The 13068-nt window shown below is 40.1% G+C and overlaps 1 protein-coding gene across 4 annotated transcripts in view; it reads right to left on the bottom strand.

Annotated features, from left to right (window-relative positions):
* TDRD5 (tudor domain containing 5) overlaps positions 1–10630 on the bottom strand; it is a 100598-nt gene extending 89968 nt beyond the window's left edge. For 2 of the 4 annotated variants that reach the window (XM_011951124.1, XM_011951127.1), the window contains exons 1-4: positions 10118–10621; positions 9398–9643; positions 8386–8793; positions 6453–6643 (exon numbers count right to left, since the gene is read on the bottom strand). In XM_011951124.1, the coding sequence (XP_011806514.1) occupies positions 6453–6643; positions 8386–8793; positions 9398–9629 (831 nt within the window). In that variant the 5' untranslated portion in view covers positions 9630–9643; positions 10118–10621. Of the gene's footprint in view, positions 1–6452; positions 6644–8385; positions 8794–9397; positions 9938–10117 lie in introns of all 4 variants that reach the window. The other 2 variants (XM_011951128.1, XM_011951126.1) reach the window with 2 other exon arrangements.
* Positions 10631–13068: the final 2438 nt, after the last annotated feature.

Raw genomic sequence — 13068 nt, 5'->3', positions numbered from 1 at the left:
AACTGCTTGAACCTGAGAGGGGGAGATTGCAGTGAGCCGAGATTACGCCACTGCACTCCAGTCTGGGTGACAGAGCAAGACTCCATCTCAAAAGGAACTAAAAGTAGAATGACCAGTTGATCCAGCAGTCCCACTACTGGGTATCTACCCAGAGGAAAAGAAATCATTATACGAAAAAGATACTTGCAGATGCACATTTATAGCAGCACAAATTGTAATTGCAAAATCATGGAACCAACCCAAATGCCCATCAATCAAGTAAATAAATTATGGCACATATATATATATATATCATATATATCATATATATATGATCTATATCTCTCATATATATGAGAGAGATATATATATATGATAGAATACTACTCAGCCATAAAAAGGAATGAATTAATGGCATTTTGCTGTGACCCTGATGAGAATGGAGACTATTATTCTGAGTGAAGTAACTCAGGAATGGAAAACTAAACATCATGTTTTCACTGATATGTGGAAGCTAAGCTATGAGGACGCCTAGGCATAAGAATGATACAAAGACTTTGGGGACATGAGGGGAAGGGTAGGAAGGGGCGAGGGATAAAAGACTACAAATAGGGTGCAGAGTATACTGCTTGGGTGATGGGGGCACCAAAATCTCACAAATCACCACTAAAGAGTTTACTCATGTAACCAAATACCACTTGTACCCCAACAATCTGTGGAAAAAACCCCAAAAGCAAAATAGGTAAAGCATAAACTAACTGAACTAAAAGGTAAAATAGACAAATCTATAATTATGTTTGAAAATTTCAATACTCCTCCCTCAGTAGTTCATTAAAAAACAGTTAAAAAGAAATCCTCAATGACACAACTGACTTAATTGACATTTATAGATTATACCCAAATATTGCAAAATATTCTTTTGAAGTGAATTATGAAACATTTACCTAAACATATTCTGAGCCATACAATGAGTCTCAATAAATATATAAGGAACAAAATCTACGTTGTTGGACCACAATGAAATTAGAACAGAAACATCTCTGAAAAAAATTCCCAAATATTTGGATATTAAACAACACACTTCTAAATAATCCATGATACAAAGAAAAAAAAAGCAAAAGGGAGATTAGTAAATTTTGACCTGAAGATGAGTTTTCATATCAAATTTGAATTTCATATCAAAGTTTGGGAGATGTAGCTATAGCAATACTTAGAAGAAATTTATAACCTTAAATGTTTACATTAAAAAGGGACCAAAATCCATGACCAACTCTACCTTAAGCGCAAAGAGGAAATTAACCCAAAGTAAACAGAAGTTACAAAACAATTAGAACAGAAATCAACGAAATAAAAAGTGAAAAAATAAAAAAAATTATCAAAACCAAAAACCTGTTCTTTGAAAAATACAGCCATGCATCTTTTAATAATGGCGATACACTCTGAGAAATGCATTATTAGGCAGTTGCATTGTTGTACAAACACAGAATGTATGTAACACAGACCTAGATGGTATAACCTTACTACACACCTAGGCTTTATGGCATAGCCTATTGCTCCTAGGCTACAAACCTGTACAGCATGTCACTGTGCCGAATACTATAGGCAATTGTAACACAGTAGTATTTGTGTATCTAAACACAGAAAAGGTACAGTAAAAATACAGTATAAAGGATCAAATGGCACATCTGTATAAAGCACTTACCATAAATGGAACTTGCAGGGTTTTATGTTGCTCTGAGTGAGTGGGTGGTGAATGTGTAGGCCTAGGACATTATTGTACACTACTGTAGACTTTATAAACATCTTACACTTAGGCTACACTAAATTGATTCTGTCATGTGGTAAGGTGTTTAGGGACAATAATATGCATGGAGCTGTCATCATCTATGATAACAATGCCTTCCTTCTGGAATACCTCCTGAAGGAAATGCCTGGAGCTGTTTTACAATTAATTTTTTTAGTTAGGAGTGCACTCTAATGATATAAGCTACAGTAAAAACACAAACCCATAACATGGTTGTTCATTGTCATTATCAACTATTATGTACTGTACATAATTGTGCTATATATATGACTGTCACCACAAATACAAGTGTTGCATTGCACTATGTTGTTACAACAGCTACATCACCACCAGGTGGCAGGAACTTTTCAGTTCTGTTATAATTTTATGGAACTACTGTTGCACATGCAGTCTTGTTAACACAAGTGTCATTATGTGGAGCATGACTGTGTATCAGTGAATAAATCTTTAGCAAGACTTACATGTGTGAGCGAGAGAAGGAGCAACCATCACAGACCCTACAGAAGTTAAAATGTTATTGGGGGAGCATTATGAACAACTTTATTTCAATAAATTTGACAGCCTAGATGAAATGGACAGCACCTTGAAAGACAAGGTACCAAGGCTCATTTAAAAAAAAAAAAAAAAAAAGCAAGCATAAAATCCAAAATAGCCCTATATCTGTTAAAGAAACTGAATTTGTTGTTTAAAATCTTTCCACAAAGAAAGCTCCAGGCCCAATTTGGTTCACTGATAAATTCTATGAAATATTTAAGAAAAACAAATACCAATGCTACACAAACTCTTTCAGAATAAAGAGGTGGAAAAAAACTTCCCAACTCATTTCACATGAGGCCTGTACTAAAATGATTCCAAAACCAGATAAACGCATTACAAGAAAACTACAGAATATATCTTATGAACACAAATGCAAAACCCTTAAAATATTAGCAAATTAAGGTAGCAACATATAAAAAGGATACTATATGATGATCAAGTGGGATTCATCCACAAATACAAGGTTGGCTGAATATAAAACCAAGAAAAGTAATTTTTTAAAAAGTCCTATAATAACTTCAATGTATGGAGAAAGAGTATGACAAAATTCAACATACATGAAAAAAACCCTGAGAAACTAGGAAGAGGAGGGAATTTCCTCAACCTGATAAAAGGCATCTAAAAAGCTACAGTTAATGTCATAATTATGAAAGACTGAATATTTTCCCCATACAGTTAGGAACAAGTTAAGTTTTTCTACTCTCACATTTCTATAATATTATATAATACTAGAGAGCCTACACTGTGTGGTAAGGGTTGGAGGAAAGGAAGATAGATTGAAAAGGAGGAAGTAAAACTGTCTTTACTCTCAGATGGCATGACGGTCTATGCAGAAAATCCAAACTCTACAAAATAGCTGCTAGAATGATTTGAATTACAGAACTGAGTTTATCAAGTACCATGACTCAAGGTCACAGGATACAAGGTCAACATACCAAAAAAAAATCCAATTGATTTTCTATTAGCAATGATTAGAAATTTAAAATACCATTTATAATAGCTAAAAAATATGAAAGGTATAAAGGATAAGTCTAACAAAATATATGCAAGCTTTATGCATTGAAAACTATAAAACATTGCTGAGAGAATGTAAAGACCTAAATAAATGAAGATATACCATGCTTTTGAATCAGCAGACTTGATATTGTTAAGATGTCATTTTTCCCCCAAACTTATCTATAGATCCAATGTGATACTAACAAAGATCACAATCTTATTTATTTCTGGCAGAAACTGACAAGTTGATTTGTATCAAATTAAATGTATCTACAAATGCAAACCAAGAATATCCAAAGCATTTTTTGAAAAATAACAAAGTTGCAAGACTTAACTAGTCATGGGCTGCATTATGACTTATGGTCAACAATAGACCACCTGTATGATGGTGGTCCCACAAGATTATAATACTGTATTTTTTCTGTACCTTTTCTATGTTTAGATACACAAATACCCCATTGTGTTACAACTGCCTACAGCATTCAGTGCAATAACATGCTATAATGGTTTGTAGCCTATGAGCAATAGGCTATACCATATAGTGTAGGTGTGTAGTAGGCTATATACCATCTAGGTTTGTGTAACTGCATTCTAGGATGATCATACAATGATAAAATCACCTAACAACACACTTCTCAGATAGTATCTCTGTTATTGACACAAAACTATATATGACTAAGATATTATAAAGCTACAGTAATAAAGATAGTACAGCATTGGCAAAAACAGACATGTAGATAAATGGACCTGAACAGAGTCTCAAAATAGAACTACACGTGTGAGGTCAATAGATTTGATAGAGGTGCCAAAATAATAAGGAATAACTGTCTATATGCAGAAAACTTTGATCTGTGCCTGGTACCTTATGTAAATCTGGCTTGAAATGGATAATATACCTAAATATAATAACTGAAAACATAAAACTTCAAGAAAACATAGGAGAAAATTTTTGTAACTTCAGATTAAAATCCATTAGATAGGCAAGAATAGGCCAGGCGCGGTGGCTCAAGCCTGTAATCCCAGCACTTTGGGAGGCCGAGACAGGCGGATCACGAGGTCAGGAGATCGAGACCATCCTGGCTAACACGGTGAAACCCCGTCTCTACTAAAAAATACAAAAAACTAGCTGGGCGAGGTGGTGGGCGCCTGTAGTCCCAGCTACTTGGGAGGCTGAGGCAGGAGAATGGCGTAAACCCGGGAGGCGGAGCTTGCAGTGAGCTGCTGAGATCCGGCCACTGCACTCCAGCCCAGGCGACAGAGCGAGACTCCGTCTCAAAAAAAAAAAAAAAAAAAAAAAAAATAAAAAAAAAATATGGGCCAGGCATGGTGGCTCATGCCTGTAATCCCAGCACTTTCGGAGGCTGAGGCAGGTGGATCCTGAGGTCAGGAGTTCGAGACCAGCCTGACCAACATGGTGAAACCCTGTCTCTAATAAAAATACAAAAATTAGCCAGGCATGGTGGCAGACACCTGTAATCTCAGCTACTCAGGAGGCTAAGGCAAGAGAATCACCTGAGCCTGGGAGGCAAAAGTTGCAGTGAGCCAAGATCGCACCATTGCACTCCAGCCTGGGCGACAAAGCGAGACTCCCTATCAAAAAAAAATGAAAAAAGAAAAGAAAAGAAAAGAAAGAAAAATATGAATAAATTAGACTGTATCAAAGTTAAAGACTTTTCCACACACAACACACAAGATTAAGGAAATGAAGAAGCAAACATAGGCCAGGAGAAAATATTTGCAAAACATGTCTCTGATAAGGACTTACATCTAGAATATGTAAATTTTTCCAATTCAACACAGTGACAACACAGTTTTATAAAATTGACAAAATATTTGAATAGACACTTCAAAAAGGAAATACAAATGGCAAACACACATGTGAAAAGATGTTCAACATTATCATTATATTATTATGATCCAACTTAAAACCATGAGATAGCACTACACACCCACTCAAATGGCTAATATTTTTAAAACTGACAATCCCAAATGTTAACAAAGATGTGTAACAACTACAACTCTTATACATATCTCATAGGAAAGGAAAGTCATACAGCCACTTTGGAAAACAGTGGCAATTTCTTATTAACATACACTTACTTCATATGATGCAGTAATCCAACTCCTAGGTATTTACACAAGAGAAATGAACTATGTCCATACAAGATGTATGCAAATATTGATAGCGGCTTTATAAGTAAAGGACCAAAGAGGAAATAACCCAAATGTCATCTAATGGGGAAGGGATAACAAATTTAGGTGTATCTGTATAATGTACTAATACCAAACAAGAAAAAGGAACAAATTACTGATATATACATCTTGGATGAACCTCACAAGTATTCTACTAAGTTTAAAAAGCCAAACACAAAAGCTTAGATACTGTTTGATTCCATTTATACGAAATTCCTGGGAAGTCAAAATCATAGAAAGCAGTGGTTGTCTGCGGCTGCAGTTGGGGAAAAAAAACTACAAAAGTGGCATGAAGGAGCTTTTTTGGGGGTGATGGAAACGTTCTGTTTTTTATTTTGATGGTGATTACATAATTATATATTAATCAAAACTCAAACTGTACAGTTAAAATGAGTAAATTTTACTACATGTAAATTATGTTACTAAAGCTAATTTTAGAAGAAATCAGGCATTTTCATGTTTTGAACTTAATTTCCATGTACTAGTTCTGAGCTCTAACTTAAGTTGTTAACATGATGATTTAGCCAGGCATTTATTGGTTATACTCTAATAGATTTTATTCAAAGTCCTTCAGCATTTACAGTCACAGAAAAATACCAGGATTATTATGCTCAGGAGCAGCCATTCAGAAGATATTCATGAGATAAATTGCAAATATACTTCTGTAACTTTGGTGAGGAACTGGAACAAGAGATACAGGTTTGGGAGTTGGGAGTCATTTGCAGAAATGGTGGAACCCGTGGAGTTGATACAATTGTACTCTTCTTTCACTCCACTTCTCACTGCTTACTAATCTACAGAACCATAGGAAATGCTTAGTCAAATTTGAAATAACTGAATGACTTCAGTTTTTAAAAGGTCAACTTTTCCATCAGATCAAAGTGTTAGCACCACTGAATTTAAAAACATCGTATATTTATATCTCCAAATTCTTATCTCTCACCTGGTTTAATTTTTCAGTGTGATTCAGCCTTGAAGTCTCCACTACAGTTAACTTGGAAGTCTTTTCCATGCTCATTATTTGCTTCTGTGGTTCCATGTTTGAATTGGGTTGTGAAAAGCATGACTTTGCTACCGGAAAGCCTGTGGAGTATGACCCTTGTTTCATTCTAAATGGCTGGGTAAAAATTTTACCTTTTGTGAGTAATAGAAGAAGAGAGAAAAATTGTCACTAGCAACTTCTATTTCATTTTCTGGTGGCTACATACAGAGGCTACTGTGAGCTAACTGCCTTCAACTTAGAAGTAAAAATTAATAAAAGAAAGCTTACAATTTTATATCAAGCCAAAACTTACATATAGTATAAGTTATTAGTCATCCATAGAGGAAGACAGAGATCATAACTGTTACCAAAAAGGTTGGGGCTATCTAAAAGTCCACTTAAGGTCACCTGAATATAATTACAGAGAGGTGGGATTCAACATGTAAAAAGCTGTATCCTATTTAGGAGACAAAAAAGTCTCCAAGGAGCCTGCTTAGCACTATGCTTTTCAAACTGGATAACCACTAGTAGTACCACAGTTCTGGGAGGATGAAAAGCTACAGAATAAAGTATAAATTCTTCAAGATTTATAGGAAGGGGGAATACCACTGGAGAGGTGTATTCTGTTGTATGACATGAAAGATACATCACCAGACTTCACCACAGCCTAGCTCTTTCTTTACCCTAAGGCCAAGTTCACAAACAAAACAAAACAAAACAAAAAAACCCACCAGTTGACTTCAAGATATCCTGATGATAGAAGTAGGAACCATGGATGGAGAACATGAACAAAATCACTGGAAAGGAATATTCACCCCCCACTATTCAATAAATTGGTAAAGTGCTTTCTACAACTCAACCTCTTGCAAGTTTAATAGTATGAGTTAGTCTTCCCAAGTTTTAGGACTTCAAGAATACTAATAAAGTTGAGGGCTAGACTTGAAACACTTACTGGCCTCCAGAGCCTTCCCTATCCAAGTATATCCTCGTATCCTTAAACTACATCACCCAGCACAGTGTAAATATTGGTTTATAAACGAGCGACACATCCTCATGGTTCACCTACGTTAATCTAAATACAGATTTTAGAGAAAAAGAAAATCACTGAAATAGGCATAGAATGCTCCCAAGTAGGCTCCGTCTATGCTCAGTGTATAAACCATATATTGTCAAGGGAGATACTATGCAGATGGTCACATCGGTCTCTTGAGCCTTTAATGTACACAGCAGTTGGGCAGAAACTCACTGCATGGGCAGCAATAACAGCTGGGTATCTAACTCTAGCTGTACCACTTTTCCAGCCATGTGGCTTTGGAAAAGCCATTTAGTTTTCCTGAGCTTTGATTTCCTTATCTATAAGACACGGTTACTTACCCTACCTAGTATGGTAATGAGAATGCAAGGTAAAATGCTATACAGATAAGGTGGTTATTATTACACCACAAAAATTACCAAAGTGTACCCTAGGATAAGCCCCAGTGATGGCAAAGATTAGAAGGGTTAAGGCTAATCATTTAAATATTTTAACTTTTCATTTTCCATATAGCTTACTTACATGAACACATTCATGTAAAGTTCACTTACAGTGTTCGAGAGCTGATCTTGTAGTTTTTAAAATAATAACAGGTACCACTTATTATCAGCTTACTAAATGCCAGAGACTTTACAGAACTCACCTCATGTAAGGTACTCAACACAACCCCGAGAGGCAAATACTGTTATTTCTATTTTAAAGACAAGGAAACTAAGGCTTAAGTAGATTGAACAGTTTGCCCGGGACCACTGAGCTAGCAAGTAGTAGAGCCAGGCTTCAACTCTAACAAACTCATGGACCTTAGCCATTACGCACCCCTCTATGTGCCAGGACTGCTCCAACATTTGCTCACATGCATACCTGCTGGACATCCTCTCTGCTTTTCCTCTGTTACATTCTTCTTCAGCATCAACAAAGAACCTGCTCTGGTCTGCTCTACAGAAATGACATCTGAAGCCGCATTCAGCACTTCGAACATAGAGAGAAATCCATATTGCACGTACTGGAATGGTCGTCCAAATCTTTTGGCAAATGCCTTTTCAAAATCAGAAAGCAGAACAGGAGATAACGCCAACAGGTCCTTCAACTCACTCTTCACAACAGCTGGAAGAATAGGGGCAACCCTTCCTCGGTAAGGTACTCGCCGATGAGATCTTGGTCCAGAATAAAGACTAGGTTTTCCCTTATGCATAGAGTTTCGAACCTTATGGCTGCTCCTCTGTTTTGCAACTAAACTTGCTATTCCTTTGGTAGATTCATCTGGAATGGCTAAGGAGATGTGAAAAAAAGAAATCATATTTAGGTAGAAAACTTACTCCCATTTTTATCCTTAGCATCTGGGTTTATAGTTTTTAACTCTCCAAGGAGCTGTTTATCCAGGCAGCACGATAAACAGTAACTCTTGATTCCTCGATTTCTTGCATTTTGGGCAACAGCTTGCTAGCTATTCTACCAGCTGAAGAAAAGATAACTTAATGTATTATTACTACAACTAATTGACTCCTGACAGATCTGAAACCCTTGGGATGAAGTGCAAAATTCCCTACAATAGTTTTTTCTTGTGCTTCACGGAATTTAAAACATGTTTTTATAATTAAGAAGTCCTTTTTTATTTCTCCCGACTTAAGGTCCAATAACCTGAAATCATATGTAAAAGTGTAGTTTTTGTGAGTGCACGATTGTCTGGGGAACGGTTAATTTTGCAGAGGTTCTAACTTTGCCCACAACCTCAAAAGCACCTATAAGTCTCCCTCCCCCGCCAAATTAAAATCCACTGGCTGGGATGCATAATAACTGCAGAACTAGAATAATTATTTACTAAGCAATTGTTCTTATTACAAAATTTACAGACCTTCAAAAATCTGACACCTACCTTTCAGTATTACAGTACCACCTGCACCGTGGCAGACACTAACAACATCAGGCATGTCCAATACCAGCTCCATAGTGGACCGATACCCAAGGATTCGGAGTGGTAGATGGTTGCCAACCATCAAAAGGTACTCCTTCTCCAACTCCTGTGGGCTCAAACCATCTTTGGTGGAAATGAGAAGTGATCTTATTTCCTTCCGCAGACATTCCTGTATACGCTCTTGTTCAGACATTGTGTCTTACAGGACTGAAGACAGAAACGCAGCTCATGAGGAAAAGAGGGCAAACCCATGAAAAAAGATTTTTTTTTAACCAACCAACAGTGGGATACAAATAACTGAGACGCCTGTTTTAAGGGTAATAAGGCAGAGGCAGTACCGAGAGGGTGCCCTGCGGGTTGCGCGTGGCCGAGCGATTCAAGCCCTGGATCTCCACCTGCGTTAAGCTACAGGTGTCAAGAACTCTGCCCCTGGCCATGGGGAGGCGTTAACTGGGGTTCCTGTGGGGTGTTCGACTCCAGCGCAAACTTCCTATGCGAAGCCTTCAGGGGCTCCTCGGGAACCAGGACTAGGAACTGAGGCCAACACAATGCCGCCTCCGCCCTGCAGGGCGAGGGCCCCACGGAAAGGCTCCCGCCGCACACCTCCGGCACCCCAAGACGAGGGGGCGCTCCCCGCTCCCTCTTACCTGAAAGTATCCCCAATCTTCGTCCGCCGCCTACCTGGTCTAGGGTTGGAGTCCCTGCCCCTCCCCCAGCATCTCTCGGTGCCCCTCGCGGGAGCGGGGCGTGGCCCTTCCACCTGCCCTGGCGGCTCTCTGCAACCTGAGGTGAAAAGGAAGGCGGGAGGCGCCAGGTGAGGCGCCTTTCTCGGCCCGAGACCGCCCAGCTGCCCGTCACCCGCCTTGCCCCCACCGCGCCCTGACGCCAGCACTGCCGTTGCGGGCCGGGTAGAGACTAGGGCGCCCTCTCGGAAGCGGCGCAGGAAGGTAGCTGCGACTGCCGCCCCGCGCGCCTGCGCACCGGCGCCCCCTGACCGGGAGGCAGATCCCGGGGCGCAGCGTTCCAGCCCCGAGGGCACGTGGCGGGTGGGACGGTTGGGCAGGATTAGCCGCTCGGGGGTCAGGTGTGAGGTCCGCCCCAGTCTCAGGAGCCGCTGGGCCAGGCTGCAAAGGCGGGCCGCCTTCCAGGATCCCAGGCGCCTACCTCCTCCGAAGCGGTGAGAAGACGCGAGGTGGGGCTGTAGTACTTGAACCAATCCAACCACCTCCAGCGCGGGGGCCCGGCAGGGCGCAGGGAGGGAAGCGGACCGTGTGGGCCTCAGAATCACCTGCGGGACTATTTAAGAGGAGAAAAGGATGCACGCGTCTGATAAGCAGAGATTCTCATTCAATAGCTCTGGATTCATTTGAGGAAAATCACAGACAATTCTGATTCTTGGTGGAGAATCCCTGCAGAGCTCAATGCAACTCTGGCTCCCTGATGAAGGAATGGGTGGGGCTAGGAGACCTTTTTAAATGAGTGGACAACATTCTAGGTGCCACTGGAGATTTATCTGGATGTATTTGTTGGTTTGGTAGAATGAGCCAGATTTACAAAGTCCTTGAAAACCAGCAAACAGTAGTTTAAGAGATACAGAATAGGGAGGCATTGTATAATAGAAAGGCTTGTACCTTAAAATGTACAGTCTAATTAAAGAAACAAAACAAACCAAAATAACCAAATAATTTGAACCAACAAAGAGGCTTGAGCACACACAACGACCTTATCTTCCTTCTCTTTTTTTCCCCTATAAAATGTAAGGTTTAATATACGAGAGCAAGGAACACCCCGGAGGCTGTGCCAGCGCGTGTGGCTTCGTGTTCTGTGCTACATGAGACTAGTGTCCTCGTCTTCCATCGTGACAACCCTTCTCTCTCCACCCCACCACCCCCCAGTGCCAACAGGCTCTGGGAAAGCTACTCCGTTTTCTTTTAACCTAAGGGATGCCATGGTTTGGCTGACTACGTTTGACTACCCCCACTGATGTCTGAAGCGGCCAGATACCGTGGCGATGGAAATCAGGCGAGGTACTGGCATGGAGGGTGGGGGTGCCGGGTCAAGGTCGTCTGGGTTCTCAGGAGCCAGTCTGTGCCACAGAACTATCGGCAGCTGCCTTTGTAAGGCACCTCGGTTTGGCATTCGGAAAAACCACCCTGTCTTGCCAGAGCCCCTTGGTCTTAATTAGCAAAAGCTGTATCTGATCTAAATCATGCTTTCAATCATGAGAAATCACATTCCTTCTTTTCCCTTTCTAATGTATTCCAGTGTGTCTTTTTTTTTCTCAATTTTAATAAGCAAATTGTACCACCGTCTTATTCTAAGATGCTCCTTTTTAAAAGCTGTAGATCACATTAATGGAAGTGTTTACTGCTGGAAATATTTTCCATGTACAATGATCAGTAACCCTCTTAACTAGTTTAACTAGTTGCATATTATTAGTTCACATCCAGTTCAATTTATAAATTAAGAGAGGTGCCATTTGTCTGTAAAACAAATCAATGCATATTTATGAACTTCTTTTATTCAAATATATTTTCACACATCTTAACTAAATACATAATACAGAAGCCCGTGTGAGTTGGGCAATGTGGCCCAGGAAGGCCTGAGACTAACACATCCACCTCGGCAAAAGGACAGAAAATATCTCTTACAGTTGGAAAAAAATAGCCTTTTGTGTGTTTATTTAGTTTACAAAATATACTCAAAATGCTATCATTAGCTGAATTTGTGATTTCCTTTTGAATTTCTGAGTTATTCTTATTTTTCCCATTTTGTTTTTGTACCAAGGAGACCGCAGTCAAAAGAAAGTTACTCGACAACTGATTTCCTCTCTTTGAACTGAAAAATTAAACAGATACTAAAGTATGACAGTGAATTTAGAAAGGAGGACTCCAGGGGCTTGAAAGAACATGTCTGGGATAATATGCTTCTAAGAGTATTGCGATCACAACGTGGTAAGCACCAGAGCATGCTGCATAACTACCTCCTTGGCTAATATGCTTTCTTCTTGGTGATGACCAATCATCTTCTATTAAACAGCAGTAATGCTGGAAGAACTCAACTACACAAGTGTAATGAAGCCAGTATTCTCCCTGGACAGATTACCTACAACTGATTTGACACATACCATCATAAGGGCTTCAAAGCTGACAAACTCTGTACTTGCTTCTGATTTATGCCATCAAGCTCCTCAGAGAAGAGGTGGAATCCAAGTGTTCCATTTGGTAGAGGTGAAATGTACTGATGTGCTTAACTGCCAGTTAAGGAAAGTTGCCCCTTCTCCTTGTTCCTCACCTCCCCTCCCCCTCAGATCCACATCCCTTGTGCCACCAGGACAAGGGTCCTGCGCTGTGTGCTATCATCAAAGGGCCAAGGCCTGTCACTCTCTCCTGCTTGTGGTTTAGGAGACTTTATGCAAAGGAGCTGCTTCTGCAGTCTCCCAGCCGCCTCTTCACCCCTTGAGGATGTCCAGGTTTTGTGATTTTGTTTGGGGTGAGGGTGGGTGGGTAGGAGGAGGAACCACCAGGAAGAGTGAGGGGATGCGACGGGACTCACGTGTTGCGACTTCCAAGTGAGTATGCTGCGAGGCTGCCGCATCCCGGGTGTGGCGGGCAGGCAGGCATGGCTGTTCC

This window comes from Colobus angolensis, unplaced genomic scaffold, assembly GCF_000951035.1.
Source record: "Colobus angolensis palliatus isolate OR3802 unplaced genomic scaffold, Cang.pa_1.0 Scaffold315, whole genome shotgun sequence".
In the NCBI taxonomy this organism is placed as follows: domain Eukaryota; kingdom Metazoa; phylum Chordata; class Mammalia; order Primates; family Cercopithecidae; genus Colobus; species Colobus angolensis.
Note: the sequence above shows the minus strand (reverse complement) of the source record. Positions and strands in the feature narration are given on the sequence as shown.